The sequence below is a fragment of the Metarhizium acridum genome (genome assembly GCF_019434415.1).
Source record: "Metarhizium acridum strain ARSEF 324 chromosome Unknown scaffold_568, whole genome shotgun sequence".
In the NCBI taxonomy this organism is placed as follows: Eukaryota; Fungi; Ascomycota; class Sordariomycetes; order Hypocreales; family Clavicipitaceae; genus Metarhizium; species Metarhizium acridum.
Genome location: NW_027094041.1, coordinates 1,675,248 through 1,690,999, shown reverse-complemented (window position 1 = coordinate 1,690,999; position 15,752 = coordinate 1,675,248). Strand labels below are relative to the sequence as shown.

At 44.7% G+C, this 15,752-nt stretch overlaps 5 protein-coding genes across 6 annotated transcripts; 2 read left to right on the top strand and 3 right to left on the bottom strand.

Annotated features, from left to right (window-relative positions):
• The first annotated feature begins 4,789 nt into the window (after window positions 1-4,789).
• On the top strand, window positions 4,790-9,479 carry CAC2_2 (Chromatin assembly factor 1 subunit). Of its 2 annotated transcripts, none has more exons than XM_066121755.1 (3): window positions 4,790-5,668; window positions 5,748-5,981; window positions 6,041-8,044. In XM_066121755.1, exons 1-3 carry the CDS (start codon window positions 5,446-5,448, stop codon window positions 7,132-7,134), a joined length of 1,551 nt encoding a protein of 516 aa, XP_065973372.1. In that variant the 5' UTR covers window positions 4,790-5,445; the 3' UTR covers window positions 7,135-8,044. The 2 variants fall into 2 exon arrangements, with proteins under 2 accessions (XP_065973372.1, XP_065973373.1); XM_066121756.1 differs by having other exon boundaries at window positions 4,971-5,981; window positions 6,041-7,130; window positions 7,186-9,479.
• On the bottom strand, window positions 8,145-9,681 carry J3458_019900 (uncharacterized protein; the record flags this gene model as incomplete). The annotated part of the gene is made up of 1 exon (XM_007815439.2): window positions 8,145-9,681. Exon 1 carries the CDS (start codon window positions 9,468-9,470, stop codon window positions 8,145-8,147), a length of 1,326 nt encoding a protein of 441 aa, XP_007813630.2. The 5' UTR covers window positions 9,471-9,681.
• Window positions 9,682-10,619: 938 nt separating this feature from the next.
• Window positions 10,620-11,988, top strand: PEX13_2 (Peroxisomal membrane protein PAS20; the record flags this gene model as incomplete). Its single annotated transcript, XM_066121754.1, has 3 exons — window positions 10,620-10,674; window positions 10,745-11,209; window positions 11,273-11,988. 3 exons carry the CDS (start codon window positions 10,620-10,622, stop codon window positions 11,986-11,988), a joined length of 1,236 nt encoding a protein of 411 aa, XP_065973371.1.
• A 671-nt stretch (window positions 11,989-12,659) lies between these two features.
• J3458_019898 (uncharacterized protein) lies at window positions 12,660-13,048 on the bottom strand (the record flags this gene model as incomplete). Its single annotated transcript, XM_066121753.1, has 2 exons — window positions 12,660-12,815; window positions 12,884-13,048. The coding sequence occupies 2 exons, from the start codon at window positions 13,046-13,048 to the stop codon at window positions 12,660-12,662; spliced, it is 321 nt and encodes a 106-aa protein (XP_065973370.1).
• A 192-nt stretch (window positions 13,049-13,240) lies between these two features.
• On the bottom strand, window positions 13,241-14,002 carry J3458_019897 (uncharacterized protein; the record flags this gene model as incomplete). Its single annotated transcript, XM_007815437.2, has 1 exon — window positions 13,241-14,002. One exon carries the CDS (start codon window positions 14,000-14,002, stop codon window positions 13,241-13,243), a length of 762 nt encoding a protein of 253 aa, XP_007813628.2.
• Between the last annotated feature and the right edge of the window lie 1,750 nt (window positions 14,003-15,752).

The window sequence follows — 15,752 nt, the reverse complement described above, 5'->3', positions numbered from 1 at the left end:
TATAATTAAGTTAAAAATAAGCCGCTTATACTTTAACGAATAAATATTTTAGGTTTATTAAATACTAATAGGTATCTTATAAGGTTTACTACTTTTATTAATACTATTTTTACTTTATATTACCTTACTTTATAAGCGACTTTAAAAAGTATTAGGTATTCTTATTATAGGTTTTACTAATAATATAAATATTCTAGCCTTTAATAAGATATTAAACTAAATGTAATAACGCCTTAAAACCACTTAAAATACATGCGTAAATTAAGTAATAAACGCTAAAGTTCACTTTAATCTAGTAAAGAGTAAGCTTATACACTTTAATTATATATAAACGCTAATAATAATACGCGTTTACCTTAGTAATATAAAGATATTACTAATAATTATAAAAGTATACTTTTTAAGCGTGTAGCTTAATTAAAAGCTTACCTAAAATAAATATTAAATAAAGATTAAGAATAAGTTAACCTAGTAAAAGCTTACTCTTATCTCCCTTATAGTATTCGCTTAAGAATACTCCTATAAAGAAGCTAAATACTTATATAATTAAGTAATTTAATCTATTATTACTTATAAAGTAAGTGTATACTATAAACTAATAAAGATATATAATAAGCTAAGAGGTATTACGTAATAACTTACTAGTAAATAATTAGAATATTTTTAAGCTATTATTAGGGCGTTTAAAGTTACCTTAATCCCTTAGTTTAAGGTAAAAGTAGCTATTTTATTGCTAGACCTTTATTTAAATTATATAAAAAGGCGCTTTAAATAGTAGCTTAAAGACTTAGAGATATTAAGCCGAATTTATATGATATATGTATTTATAGTAAGGGTGCTTAAATAAAGGCGTAAACTATAAAGAAAACCTAATAAAGAAATTATATAACAGCTATAAACTTAAAGCTAAGATAGTATTATATAAGAGGCGCTATAGGTAAACTAGTAATATAAATTCTACTATTAGTATTATAAGGCTAGAAATTATTACCTATAAAGAAACGTTAAGGTAATAAAGAACGTATCTTAACTTAAATCTATTAAGTAAGGTAAGAGAATATACTTAAACCTATTAAAATATAAAATAATAACTTTAATATAGCTATATATTAGCTATATAAGTCTTAATAAATTCCTTTATAAGTAGCGCGTTTTTAGGGTAAAGTTCCCCTTATATTAATATAAAATAAACGTAAAGAACGTATACTATATTATTATTAAATACCTATTATATAATAATAGCTAATTATAAAACTAGCTTAAGAATTATAAGGAATTTTATTAGGTCTTAAGAAATACTAACTTAATATAAACCTTAACTTAATAGCTATTAAATATAGGTAAGCTTCCCTATTATTATCTTATTATATTACTTATAAAAAGATAAGCTATATAAGCTAGTAATAATATTAAGAGTAAGTTAAAGTTAAACTTAAGTTAAGGTAATACTAGGGTTTAATATATAAAAAATAATTAAATAAAAGAAACCTAATTTATTATAATAGTAAATTATAGCTTAAAGCTAAACTTAACTTAATAGTATAATAATAAAAAAACCTAATTAATAATATTAGGCTATATTATTCTTCTTTAAAGTATTCTCCCCCTTAAATAATAGATTTAAGCTTAAAGACAAGTAAATAGTGCCTTACTTATTACTTAATACCCTTATTAAATTACTTATACTTAGATTATAATTCTTAAGTAAGTATTAACTTTAATAAAGCTATAAATAATAATATAAGAAAATAATAAGGAAAACGTATTAAAGATAAGCTAGTATTATTATTAAATGTAATAGCTTTCTTTATAATAATAAGTAACTATTATAATAAATTATTTATCTTCTCTTAAATAATACTTAAGGCTAATATTAACTTAATAACGCGCTTTATAATAGCTAATAACTTCTTTTAATTACTATTATTATAAGTAATTAAGGCTAGGCTAATAGTAGCCTTATTTTTAATACTATTATTAGATTAAAGTTAATTAATTAATTAAGACGTACCTTAAGGGTAATATTAAGTATAATTATTTTAAAAATAATAAGCTTTTATAAAATATTAATAAAAAGATATTAAGGTTAAGTTAAAGTTAAGTAAACGTATAAAGTAAAATAAACTAATATATAATTAAAAATAGTAAATAAGATAAGAGAGAGAGACGCCTAATATTAGCCTAGCGTTAAGTAAGAACTTACCTTAAATTAAAAAAAGCTTATAAGAGTTATAAGAGACGAGAAAAAGCCTAGAAAAATAACGTGCGTTAGCTAAATTCGCCTAAAAAACGCCTAGAAAATAAGCTAATATAGGCACGGCTTTAATAAGCTTATAAAGAGAGCTAAAAGCTATTATAAGCAGAGCTCTTACAAATATAGTAAATACAAGTGTATTATATATTGTATTTTGTATTGTATTGTATTTTCGTGTATTGTATTTAAATACATTACATTACATTACGAAAATACTTATAAATGTATTTTAAGTAAAAAAGACCCTTGTTTTTTTAACTTAGAATTATAAGGCTAATTATAAGGGTTATAAGGAAAAATTTTATATCATTAAAACGAGCTAAATTAGCTCTTTAAAACAATCCACTTTTTACTATTATAAGTTATCATATTAAAGAGTTATAAGCAATTGAAAATTCGCCCCACTTTACTTACTTTTTATTTTAAGACATAACTTTAAAGCTTAATATCTCGCTTTATATCCACATTTTAAAGTTAATTTTTAAAGATTTAAAATCACGTGATTTTTAGCTTTATTTTAATATATAATATGCTTATGTAAGCATTTATTTATAATATTAGATATTTTTTAGCCTTATAATACATTTATAGGTATTCTTATCTTATAATGTATTGTAATATATTACATTACAATATAATACAATATAGTATAGTAAAAACTACAAAAAATACAATACATTTAGAGGTCTAATTATAAGGCTAGCTTAATATTAAAGGCTATAAAAAGAGGCTATACGTACGAAAATTAAGGGTTTAAAGAAGAAAGAAAGAAAGGAAAATTAATAGCTTAATTTAAAGCTCTTATAAAGGCTATAATAGGCCTTAAATAGCTAGTAATAGCTAGCTAAGCTTAGTTAAGTAGCCTTAAAAGTAAGGATAAAGTAAAGTTTATTATAATACATTAATTATATTAAAAATATTTAAGATATAGTATTACGTTAGGCCTAAAATAGTATAATATAATATAATACTTAAAGAAAACTATAAGATAGCCTTAAACACTTAAATATTAGAATAGCTATTTAACTAATATATTAAAGCTAACCTAAACTTAGCTTAAATCTTTACTATATACGCTTTAATAAACCGCTATTAGAATAGCTAGCCTAGTAGGTACCTTTAACCTATATAATTTAAAATACGCTTTATATAATTATAGGTTATAGTAGAGCGGGAATAACCTAAAATAAAAGCGAGGGGGTTTTTCTTCCTATATAAAGGGTTTCCCACTTAAACTACATGTAGAAGTACTAGAATAGCTATAATAGCTTTAGAGTACCTAAATAAATAAATAAATATAAGTAATATAATAATATTTAAAAATTATATAAAATATATTTATTTCATATTATAATTTAATATTATATTTTTATTTAATTTATCATTTAAAATTTAATAAAAATTATATTTAATTAATTAAAATTTAATAAAAATTATATTTAATTAATTAAAATATATAAAATTATAATTATAATTTTTTATTATATAATATTATATAATATATTTTATAAAATTTATTTTATTATTTTATTTATTTTATTTAATATTATTTTATTTTTTAATAGTAATATTTATATGTGAGTGCTCGCCTTACTAATATACCCGCCTTACTAATAAGCACCACCATAGGTGGTGAGAGCTTCTGTAGCTGAATTACCTAATGGTGGGGCGTGGCACGAGTAGTAGGTCGAGTAATGTGGCATGTTGTTGTAGCATGGACAAGGCGAAGCGAAGATCGGGTCGGGCGGCTGCTCGCCACGGTAGATTGGCAGGTTTGTTGTTGACGGCGTGCACGTTGGCTGTGCTGGGGGCAGAGTGTTCAGTTGTGTTGGTTCTCAGATTGCATCTGGGCATGGTTTGGGCGGCTCTCCAAGACCGATTCGCTAGGCGCCCGTGGTCGACTGGCGATTGCGGGTTGCCATGAGATAACTACAGTGGGTCGTAGGTAATTCCGAGCAAAGCCCCATTTTACACTAAAACTCATATATTTTATTATTGATTATTAAGCTTAATAATATACTAAAAAAGGTTTTTAAAATTTCAATAAATTATTTATTACTTAAAATTTATATAAATAATTTTTATTTATTTTTTATTATTTTATTTACTTACTTATAAAGCTTTAAAAATATTAAAAGTGCTTTTACTAATAAATTTCTTAGTGGCTATTCTAGATAATTGGAGGAGACTCGTTGTCGGGCTGCGGGCTGCGAGTCTGATTCTTGTGTCCAGGGATCCAGGCCACGAAACTGCAGATCTCTTCCGCCTTGTCAGCCAGGGCGCAGATGCAGCGTGCAGGGAGGGTCAAATGTTTCAATGTCCTTGGACCAAGATTACATTAAAACAGTTGAAGTCTCTACCACCAAACGTACTCCGTACTTGGTTGAGCAGACCAGACCCCACCTCAAACGCCCTGGACTGGCCGGCTGGCTTCCCGTCTTTGTGCACATTGCGGTGCACATTGCGTTCACTCTTGGGCGCACGTCTCACGCGCCACGTCGGATTCAATGGATCAATATTGGATCTGACTGCCCAGTGACTGATCCGTACCGGGTGCACATCACTCTTGCGCAAGAAAGTGTACATTGTACGTACAGAGGATGGGCCACCAAGACTCGCATTTGGCTGCGCGTCTGATGGCCCCCGCGCCCATCGATGCATCAAATCCATCTCGCCATCGTCCGGCCAAGTGGGTGTCGTCAACCAGGCTGGCTCCAACCGTAGCTCGTAGTTTCTTGGCTTCTCGGTGGGCAACAAGGCCCAAGCAACCAAGGTCCCTCGCGTCTTATGTTTTCAAATGTTATGCATCCAACTGCATCTCACCTCACTTGTAACTAGTTTCCAACCATTAACTAATCCGTTTCCTCCTTGTCCCCTCTTGTAGCAACGACCTTGCCAACTCTCTTTTGCTCCCTCTGCTCCCTCATCGCGTGTTGTTTACCGCAAGGCCTCCATTCTTGTCCATCTACACGAGCTCACCGCGGTCGAGTGTAGCTGGATTTCAACTCTCCGAGAGCTCGATACTACACGCACCTTGACGTACTCCGTACCTCCACGCAACTACACACTCCCCAGACGCCAGCCGAACCGCAAGCTACCGTCGAGAACCGCAAACCCAAGACCTCCCACCATCAATTCACATCCCACATGCGGTGCAGTGGTCGGCCGCCCTAGCATCCGCCTTTATCACGATGAAGGCCACGCCGCTCATCATCAATTGGCACGACCAAAACGCCCCTGTCTACTCGGCACACTTCGAGCCAGGTGGGAGGGGTCGTCTTGCTACTGCCGGTGGTGATAACCACATTCGAATTTGGAAGGTTGAGTCCGATGGGCCGGAGCGAAAAGTCGAATACCTTTCGACCCTGTCCAAGCATAACCAAGCTGTAAATGTAGTTCGCTGGGCTCCAAAAGGTAAGCATTGGTGCATACTTGTCCACAGAACCGCAACGCGTCTTTCTTGGCAGCCTTGTCTAACGATTGCAATGCAAAGGCGAAACTCTCGCGTCCGCAGGTGACGACGGCAATGTCATTCTCTGGGTACCCAGCGAACTACCGCCCTCTAACTTTGGCGGAGACACACAGGACGACAAGGAATCATGGAGGGCGAAACACATGTGCCGTTCTAGTGGAGCAGAAATATATGACTTGGCCTGGTCTCCTGATGCCATGCACTTCATCATTGGAAGCATGGATAACATTGCTAGAATATACAATGCCAACTCCGGTAAATCGGTGGAATTCCACACCATGATGATGTACGGCGAAGCTAATGGTAGTCAACAGGAACTCTTGTGAGACAAATTGCCGAACATAGTCATTACGTCCAGGGCGTCACCTGGGATCCTTTAAACGAGTACATTGCCACACAGTCTTCCGATCGATCTGTCCATATTTACTCCCTCAAGACGAAAGACGGCCAGTATACGCTCAGTCACGATGACAAGCCTCCGCGTCTGGCTAGCCACATTAAGGCTGATTTGCCGCCTCGACGAATATCATCAAGCAGTCCTGCCCCTCCGGACTTTGGTCATCGGGCACAGCTTTCAATGGCAGAGTCGGCAACCTCTGTCGGCTCGCCTGTTCCTTCAGCGCCCGGCACTCCCACATCAATCCCGTTGCGGATGAATCCACCCAGTGTCGTGAGCCACAGCCGCAGATCGTCATTCTCTTCGCGGCGTTCCGTTTCCCCTGCCCCAACACTACCTCTTCCCGCCGTGATGCCCATGGAAGCCTCACCTAAGCCGCAGCTAGGCACCAAGAACGCGAGTCTTTACGCTAATGAGACATTGACGTCTTTCTTTCGCCGACTGACGTTTACCCCCGACGGCAGTCTGCTGCTAACGCCATCGGGCCAGTATCAAACTCAGCACCAATCAGAAAAGGATTCCAAACCGACCTACGAAGTCATTAATACCGTGTATATCTACACTCGAGGTGGTATCAACAAGCCCCCAATTGCCCATCTGCCAGGCCACAAGAAGCCTTCTGTCGTGGTCAAATGTTCTCCTGTATACTACACACTGCGTCCATCGCCTCCTGCTACGATGCATATCACCATCGACACTTCGTCAGCTGAAGAGCAGTTGCCCTCGTTACCAGAGCCCGTCTCCAAGTCATCTCCTGGTGCTGCGGTAATGGAACCACCACCGCCCCCAGCGAGTGTTTCATCTGAGAACAGCGCTTCCCACTCGAAGCCTCTGAGTGTAGACACCGACGCATCGACGCCTGGTCCAAAGCCAGCCTTTTCCCTTCCATACCGTATGGTGTACGCCGTTGCAACCCAAGATTCAGTGTTATTATACGACACTCAGCAAAAGACGCCAATTTGTGTTGTGAGCAATTTGCATTGCGCTACCTTTACTGACTTGGCCTGGTAAAAAGCTCTCAAGACCCCCGACATCTTGACTTCATTGACTAACGTAGCTCAGGTCGAGTGATGGCCTTACCCTGGTGATTTCATCGTCGGACGGATTCTGTTCAACTCTGTCGTTTGCAAGCGGGGAGTTGGGAGAAATTTACAAGGGGGAAGTTGGACCTCCAAAGCCTACAGCGGCTTCATCTACCATGGCCTCAAATCAAAACACACCAACCCCCACGCCCACAACGAGCTTCGCACCTCCGTCTCCTTTCCCAAATGGGTCTCATCACCAACACCGAAACTCATCTAGTTCATTCACAGCTCCATCACCGCCGGCCACAGCGCCTGCCGGATCACAACGACCAGCGTCGCCTACACGCTCTAACTCCACATCGTCAATTGCAACACAGTCCTCGTCAGTTCCTACGGGCGTTGTGAGCAATCCGCCTCTTATTGCAGGCAGTGTCCCAGCCTTAACGGCAACCAATTCTTCCAAGGCCCAAGGCGTCCCCATCACAACCCCACCCGAAACGCCTAGAAGTGCTGCCGGAAGCATTGTGGGCACGAAGCGCGATGCTAGCGAAAGTGAAAAGGAAGAGATCAAGGAGCCAAAGAAGAGACGAATTGCGCCAACGCCTGTGGAAAAGCTGTAAAGAGTGTACAATAGGATGGGATTCAATCTGAGTTTTTCGAGGTGATAGGAAAGTTGGGCATGACAAGCTTCTGTACACGAGAACACGAAGGCATAGCAAGAGTTTTTGTACATGCATGAATTGGCGTTTGCGATTACGGACTGGGAAGGCGGTTTGAAATCTTGCGGCTTATTGTACTGTATCTTGCTATTTGATTTGTAAAGGCCGGGTGAAAATTTGAACTCTCGTTTGGGGAATCTTTTTTTTGGTAATAATATACCGATACGAGATACTATACCACTTGAAGAAAAAAAAACAAAGTTCCATAGGGCCTGGTGCTGGGGCGCCTTCATTTCATGACTCATGGCAGTTCTCGTAAGTCATGCCATGTATACAGCTAATTCAACACTGGCAGCCAGCCCTTTCTTCGTACGAAACCTCGAACATCCTCGTCACGCATGACATCCTCGCCTATTCGGGCAGTCACAACACTACGTTCGTGTTCGACGCCTCGTACGTAAAAAGGAAAGCTTAGCCTCTGCATTGCGTCTTTTTCGCCCTTTGTGTCAGATGTGGAGGCGGAAGAAGCTGACGTAGATGGAAGCTGCCAAACAGTCTTGCCCCCTTCCAACCGTTCCTGGAACCCACATGCTTTTCTATCTAGCGAGAGATACCATTTCCTCTGGTGAATGCTACCAATGGTATTGGAAGCGCCTGGGTAGGCATTTGTTCGTCGAATCTCTGCGTCTTCCAGTTCCTGCAGCTCTGTCTCTAGAGCGGACACCGCTTGCCCGCCGGCTTCTCTACCTTTCGGAGCGAGGGTATTTCCCTCCTCATCCTCATCATCAGCAGCATCTGTAACGTCATCAGACTCGGAACTCGTCTCCGGGTCGGCTCGTTTCACTCTCCTGCGCTTGCTCCTCGGCGCCCTGCTGCTTTTTGCCCTGCCCTCCGCGTCCTCCCTCTTCGTGAGCCTTATATTCAAAACGTATGTCTCTGGCAACTTGGACCCGTGCAACTGAAGCCGTATCTTGCGGCTGTGAAACGCCGCCTCTAGTAGCTCCTGCTGCGAGCGCTCCTCGTCCTCTGGACTCGGCTGGGACGAAGGATCTGTTCTAGGCGCATGCTTACTCCTCCTTGGGAGAACGGTGTAAGTCCCCGTGTCCCAGATTAAGAGGGAGCCCGTTTGTGGGGATGCAGTTTCGATGAGGTGGTTCCAGAGTGAATGGATACGCGTTTCGGTGGCGTTGCGATTGAGACGGACGCTGTTTGGGTCTCCGGGGGGCCCGTACATTATGGCCCAGGATACACTACTGCTGGGGTTGATTTGCAGGCGTAGGTCGTAGTGTAGGCCGGCGATGGGGTGGTCGTGTTGGTGGATGACGAAGTGGGAGGATTGGCTCGTGAGGGAGCCTGCGTAGAGGGAAGCGTAGCTTCCGATGGGGAGGAGCGGAGTTGGGGAGGGGAGGATGTGGTTTTCTAGATGCGCTGCGAAGTGGGCGAGGGGGTTGGTGGTGTGGGCTTTGCCGGATTCTATTGCTGCCGTTGTGGGTGGCGATGGTTTATTGTTGTTGGTGGTGGTGTTGGATTTTGGAGATGATGGGGCGTTTTGGGGAGAGGAAGAGGACGGGATCGGGGAATGGGGCGGAGAGAGGGTCCATTGGAGATTGCGCTTCTTGATGAATGGGTTTGGGATGAGGTCTGCGGGCTGTTTGGCTGCCATTGGGAGGGTTATCAACTTGTGTGGGCGATTTCATAGTGATTGTGTCCACTGTCTACATGAAGTTGGGTTAGTACCTGGTGATATCTGATGGCGAGTTGGCTGTGGATAGTTCAGAAGGAGCGTAGAAGAATTGCGATACTATATGCAGCCAAAAGAATGGAAAATTGAGGTATAGTTCAGAGGACAGCAGCTGTAAATGGTGCGAGTGTGGTGTTGAGGTGGTTTGAATTATGTAAGCCATTGGTGTTTTAGGTATTGAGATGGCTGCTTTCGCCACCACGTGGAAACTCATCATGTCTGTCCTCCACGCTTTAGAGTATTGATAGTATTATTACACACACTATTTTTTTTTTCCCCAGGTCGCGGGCACTTTGACACCTACGTAGCCCTCTATACCTACCTAGGTAGTCCTCACATGCCTCTCAGCACGTGACATGGTTAATACAGAACAAGAACGAAATTTGTTTAGTGAGAAAAAGTGAGAAGCCGCCCTTTTGGCAGGCGCAGCTGGGTTGGGCAAGTTGCAGGCGTGGATGCCCTCACGGCATGCATCAGCGGTGCGAGCATGCTGAACGATCTTCATCCACCGGCAGCAGGCACCGACGGTCAGGCCGGAGCCACGGCCAAACTGGTGTGAGTGAAGATGCCGAGGCACAGAATCAATGGAGCAACGTGAGCGGCCAGAGGACTCGTATGCTCCACTATTCCTTTCACCGCGGCTCGGTGGCAGCAGCCAAGTCCAAGTCCAAGTCTTGTCCCCACATCTTCACAAGTCAAACCCAGCGTCAAGCCTTTTCACCCCAGATTTCCTTATACCATCATTGAAATCCACCCTTTGTCTCCCCTCACCCCCATCCTTGGCCTCGCCGAAGCATCGCGTCCATCCTTCCGTTTGCGAGTAGATTTTCCTCCTTCCGCTCACAAGTCTGGCCAGTTTTGCCTCCGTCTTGTCAATTCTGCCATCTCTTGCATATTGGGAGCGCGTTGAGTTTGTCTTCGGTTCGCTCCGAAGTCGCCTCGGAGCTCGCCAGAGGCAAAGAAAGGCCTTGACGTAGCCTGCGACACACTCGGCCCTTTGTGTTTCCCAGCTCAACTCGGGATACACCTGCCTTTTCCTTTCTACTCTCCTTAATCACATAATCTGCGACGATGGCTTCGCCCCCCAAGCCTTGGGAGAGACCTGGCGCTTCTGCGGCTACCTCCAGTACGTCTTTGTCGTCTTTGACGCCCGCTGCTTTCTGACATTCACATGCTAACCATATCTTCGCCAAAAGCTCCTATCCCCTCTACCACAGCCGCATCACCAGCCGTTGCTGCGAGCACTGCTACCGCTTCTTCTGCCGCTCCTCCCGTTCCCGATCGCCCTTCTTCCCTCACCTCCGCCGTGAATCAGAATGCCTCAGCCTACAGCCGCGCAGGCGCCATGGGCATGGGCGCCTCACCATACAGTGCCTATGGCAGTACGTATTCATCACCGTACTCAAGTCCGTACTCGCGGTTTGGCGGCATGGGTGGATATGGCGGCGGCATGTATGGCGGATATGGAGGCTACGGCGGTGGCATGTACGGGGGAATGTATGGCGGCGGCATGGGCCCCAACGACCCCAACAGCTTAACCAATCGGTTTAGCAATGGAACCGCAGCTACCTTCCAGATGTTGGAGGGTATCGTAACCGCCTTTGGCGGATTCGCCCAAATGCTTGAGAGCACATACATGGCTACTCACTCAAGCTTCTTTGGTACGCTCACCTCAACCGTCTCTCACCCTCATCTTTGATACCACGTCACTGACTCGACCACAGCCATGGTATCAGTCGCCGAGCAGTTCGGCAACCTTCGCGACACTCTAGGCTCCATTCTTGGCATCTTCACCCTCATACGCTGGATCCGCACGCTCATCGCCAAAATCACGGGTCGGCCACCCCCAGCAGACGCAACCGCTCTCACACCCGCCGCCTTTGCCCGCTTCGAAGGCCGCGCTGGCCCTGATGGCACCTCCGGTCCCGCCAAGGCTTCTCGTAAGCCTTTGTTCTTCTTTCTCGCCGCAGCATTCGGTATCCCCTATCTTATGTCCAAGATGATCCGCACCCTGGCCGCCTCTCAAGAAGAGGAGGAGCGCCGCCTACAGCAACAGGCTCTCGAAGCACAACAACCTGTTGACCCGTCCAAGCTCGAATTCTGTCGCCTCATGTACGACTACCTCCCCCAGGGCAACAACACGTCCATGGAACTCGAAGCACGAAAAGGCGATCTCGTTGCCGTCCTCGCAAAACACGATCCCGCAGGCAACCCTAGCGAATGGTGGCAATGCCGTTCTCGCGATGGCCGCCAGGGCTACCTACCCTCCACTTATCTCGAGGTGCTGAAGCGTCCCGGCCAAGAAGTCAAGGCGATCAAGGCCGCGTCTAGTGACTCTAGCAGAGCAAACTCGATTACGACTGCGTCTGAGAGCCTGCAGGAGGGCAAGAAGGAGTATGCTACTGCTGATGGGATGCAGCGAAGCCATTTTTACTCGTAAAGGGCCAGGGAGTTGAATGGAAAATACCATGCATTGTTACATCTTTTCATTTCTGTGTCCAAGGGCACGTATATATGGGCATTTGGGTATGATACGGTTTCGCAGGTTGTTTTAGGGACGTTTGTTCTCATATAGTCTACTGTTGAGCGCGGGCAAGCGTTCATGTATCAAGGTAAATACAACACGTCATAATGAATACAGCTAGCCTTGTTACCATGTACCTTGATGCAAATGTGGTTGTTCAATTTATATCATCTACTGCTGAGTACGCAAGCATGAGTCACTTTGTTATCTATGGCATTCAATACCGTGCTTTCAGGCTAGCATTCTACCCCCCCTAACATATCAAACCATGTATGCGATAAGAGCCAACAGATTCATTACATCATCAGTCGTTAGATAAGCCGCATCATGTGTATAAACCTCATCGCAACTCGCCCTCTCATCAATCCGCAACCCCCTCACGGCCACCTCGCCTCTTCAAGCCCGCAACATACCTTTTAAAGCTCGAGCTCATCTACAACAGCCTCCAAGTGGCTCGCCCGTATAGTGCTGACTTCATCCCCTTCATCCTCAGTCTCGCTCTCCGCCAATGCCAACGCCGTCTGCATCGCGTTCCGAATCTCCCACCCGTTCAACCTTAGCACCTGAACGTCCGCATGATGAAAGACCTAGTCTCTCGCCGCTGCAGAAACATGGATCTTGCCGTCTGAATCGCGCGCAAGTCTCTCGAAGCTATGTGCCCAGATGCGCTCCCGGTTCTCGTTGCTGAGGTTCTTATAGTGCAGCGCGACATGAATCCGGCTGAGGAACGCGGCGTCGAACGACTGTACCCGGTTGGTGGTGAGGAACAGCACGCCGCGGTGTATTCGAGTGCGCGGAGGAAGACGGACACCAGGCCGTTGCGGGCAACGTCGCTGGCGGTCCGGTGCTCAAGGTAGACGTCGGCCTCGTCGAGGAGGACGAGCGCACCGTAGCGCTGGCCCAGCGCGAGGAAGTAGGCCAGGCTCCCCTCCACGTCGTCGAGGGAGCTGAGGAGGTCGCCGGATGTGAGGGCCATGAGGGGCCGGTTGGCGAGCCCGGCGATGCATTCTGCCGTTGAGGTTTTGCCGACGCCTGGCTGGCCGTGGAGGAGGAAGATGCGGCCTTTGCCTTTGTTCTTGATAAAGTCGTTTCACCAAGGGGAGAGCTTGTTGTCGACAGGTGGCGAAGCGGCTGATCAGGGCTTTGACGGTGCGCTTCATCTTGTCGTCTAGGACGAGGTACTTGAATGCTTCTTTGTCCTGTTTGACGTCCAGAGATTGGAGATTTGGAAGGTGCCCCAGCGGCGGGAGGCCATTATGAGGCCGGGTACGAGTCCGCTGCACACGAGATAGAAGAGGGCGGTTGTGGGCGTTTCGTGGATGTCAGGGGTGAGCGGTTTGAACTCATGGAATATGACTTTTTCAGGGTAATTTCCTCGGTTGGACATGCAATGACGGCAGGCACAACGAGGGCGAGCCTGTGGAAGTCGATTCAAGTCCCATTGGTCCTTTGGAGGTGGTGATCTTGGACGTGTTGGTCTTGATTGGCATTGCGGTTGCTGCTTCTTGTCTGGGCAGTATTCTTCAAACCCAGACGAGTCGCAAATGACACGTCCTGATACGAGTCCCTTCTGAGTATCCTTGATTTGTATGCCTTCGCCGACAAGCTCACCGTCGTATTGCTTGGAGGTGGGCTCTTTGAGAAGCTCCCAAAGCAATTTCCCTTCTTCGATGAGCTTCTTGCGCAAGGGCACTCTTGGCTTCTTTCCATCCTGGCCTTGCAGGTCGTCCGTCCAATATTCTTCAGGGACCACTGCGAGGCTAGTGATTGGGACTTCACCCTCCCACGTCTCTTCCGAGAACTTGGTAAATACCCTGGCAAGGGTGTTGCCACGCGCTCGGACAAACCATGCATATACGTCGTATCGTCCGTCCGTCACCCTCGGGCCTTTGTTGCCGCTGACAATGTAGGCGGACCACGTCCCGTGCATTTTGGCATAGACGACCTGGCCGGGCTTGAACAAGGTCCAACACCACTCATGCGTAGTGACTGGATTGTCAAGTTTGTGCCGGGCTTCTTTCTCACGGAAGTCGGCCCCAAAAGTGGCATCTAGAAACTGCAGCAGCACATCAATGTGGTGAGATGTAGTCGCCTTGTATACCTCGTCGTGTTTCGATGGCTGGTTACTGCTGTAAGCAGCAAGCTCCCGCCAATGATGGTACAATGCATAATACGGTGCGTTAATGGTTACTGGCGAGGTTTGGAGATGAAAGCCCGGATAGTGTGCTACCACAGCCTTTAGGGCGTCTGTGAGGTACTTTGAGTGTATGATGATGTGTGAACGATTTCCGTAGAAATCATTGGCTTCGTGGCTACCGTAGTTGACCCCGTTGTGTACGCTTGGAGGCAATGGCGGTGGCGGCGGCGAGATCGACGGACGTACGTTGTGCGTACCAGGTTGAGAGATGGCCGGGGCTTCTGGTCTTTCAGTAGAGATTTTTTTGACGACCTTAACGACCGATTGTTCGCCTGACAAGCCCTGATCTTGAAAGCAATCCGACTGTCCGACTGTCCAGCCTGTTTGTCAAAGGCCTTGTCGCTTTGGAGGTCTATATTATTACATCAGTGGAGCCCTTCTGGACGGTATGAAAGGAATATATGCTCTTATGGCCTATGACTTGGTTTCGCATGTCTAGTAAATGGAGTGAGTAGACAACGTCAGGGACCTTGCCGTCTATTTTTAGTATGAAAGGCTTCTTCGATGTCTATCCTGCCAACCCCGTCCGAGTCGGCGCTGGAGACAGATTCGACATCTTGAACATCAACCCTGACTGCGGGCATTTTGGAAACGCTAGATGAGGAAATAATATCATGGAGCAAAACCACGGGACGAGTGAAACTCTCCCTTGCGTTGGGAGAAATGGTGATGGATTTAGATGATGAAAATATATGACGGCGAGGGGAAAGAAGGAAGCGCTTGAATATATACCCACGCAAGATAACGCACAGAAATAAACGAATTCAAGTTATGGATGGTAGAGCGATGCATGGCAAGACAGTGTTGCGGTTAATTCCATTGCAACTCTAATACCACAGGGTGGCAGGGCGGGCTTTACGACTTGAGGGGGTGGTGATCACTGGTGATCACTGATGAGGCGTTTTCTGGTCATGTCTGACCCAATCGACTTGAACACGTACATGTATGTGTTTCGTCCCTGCTCCCGCCCCCATTGGGAGTATTGGGATAGAGATTTGCTGATCGAGTTGGTCTTGGTCATTAAGTACGACCCCAAGTCTAACAATCCTGCCGGCAGGCGAGGCATGTCACCTCCGCCCGCATGAAGCGTGGCTGACGACCAGGACTCGACGGAATATGATACTTGGCTGGCTGTAAATATATATATGTGTTGATAAGACAACCTATCCCCATACCGTGCAAGCACTGCATTAGGTAGGGTCCAATGAATTAAACACCCGTGTGCCTCGTCATACCTAAGCAAGAGAACTGTGACATACTAAACATAATATAAACGCGTCGCGATGCGTCAAAAGCTTTGATTCATGGCAGAGGCATAGCGCGGCACCGCTGCGCTCCGGCAGTCTCGTGCTTGGTCCATCCGGTACAACCATTTAAGATGTGCCGTGCGGCGGCCAGATTTGATTAACATCTGTTCAATGGACTACAATTATGAGGCGACACTGGTCTGTTGGTTGGTCCAGCAGCTACATCGGGTTGCACG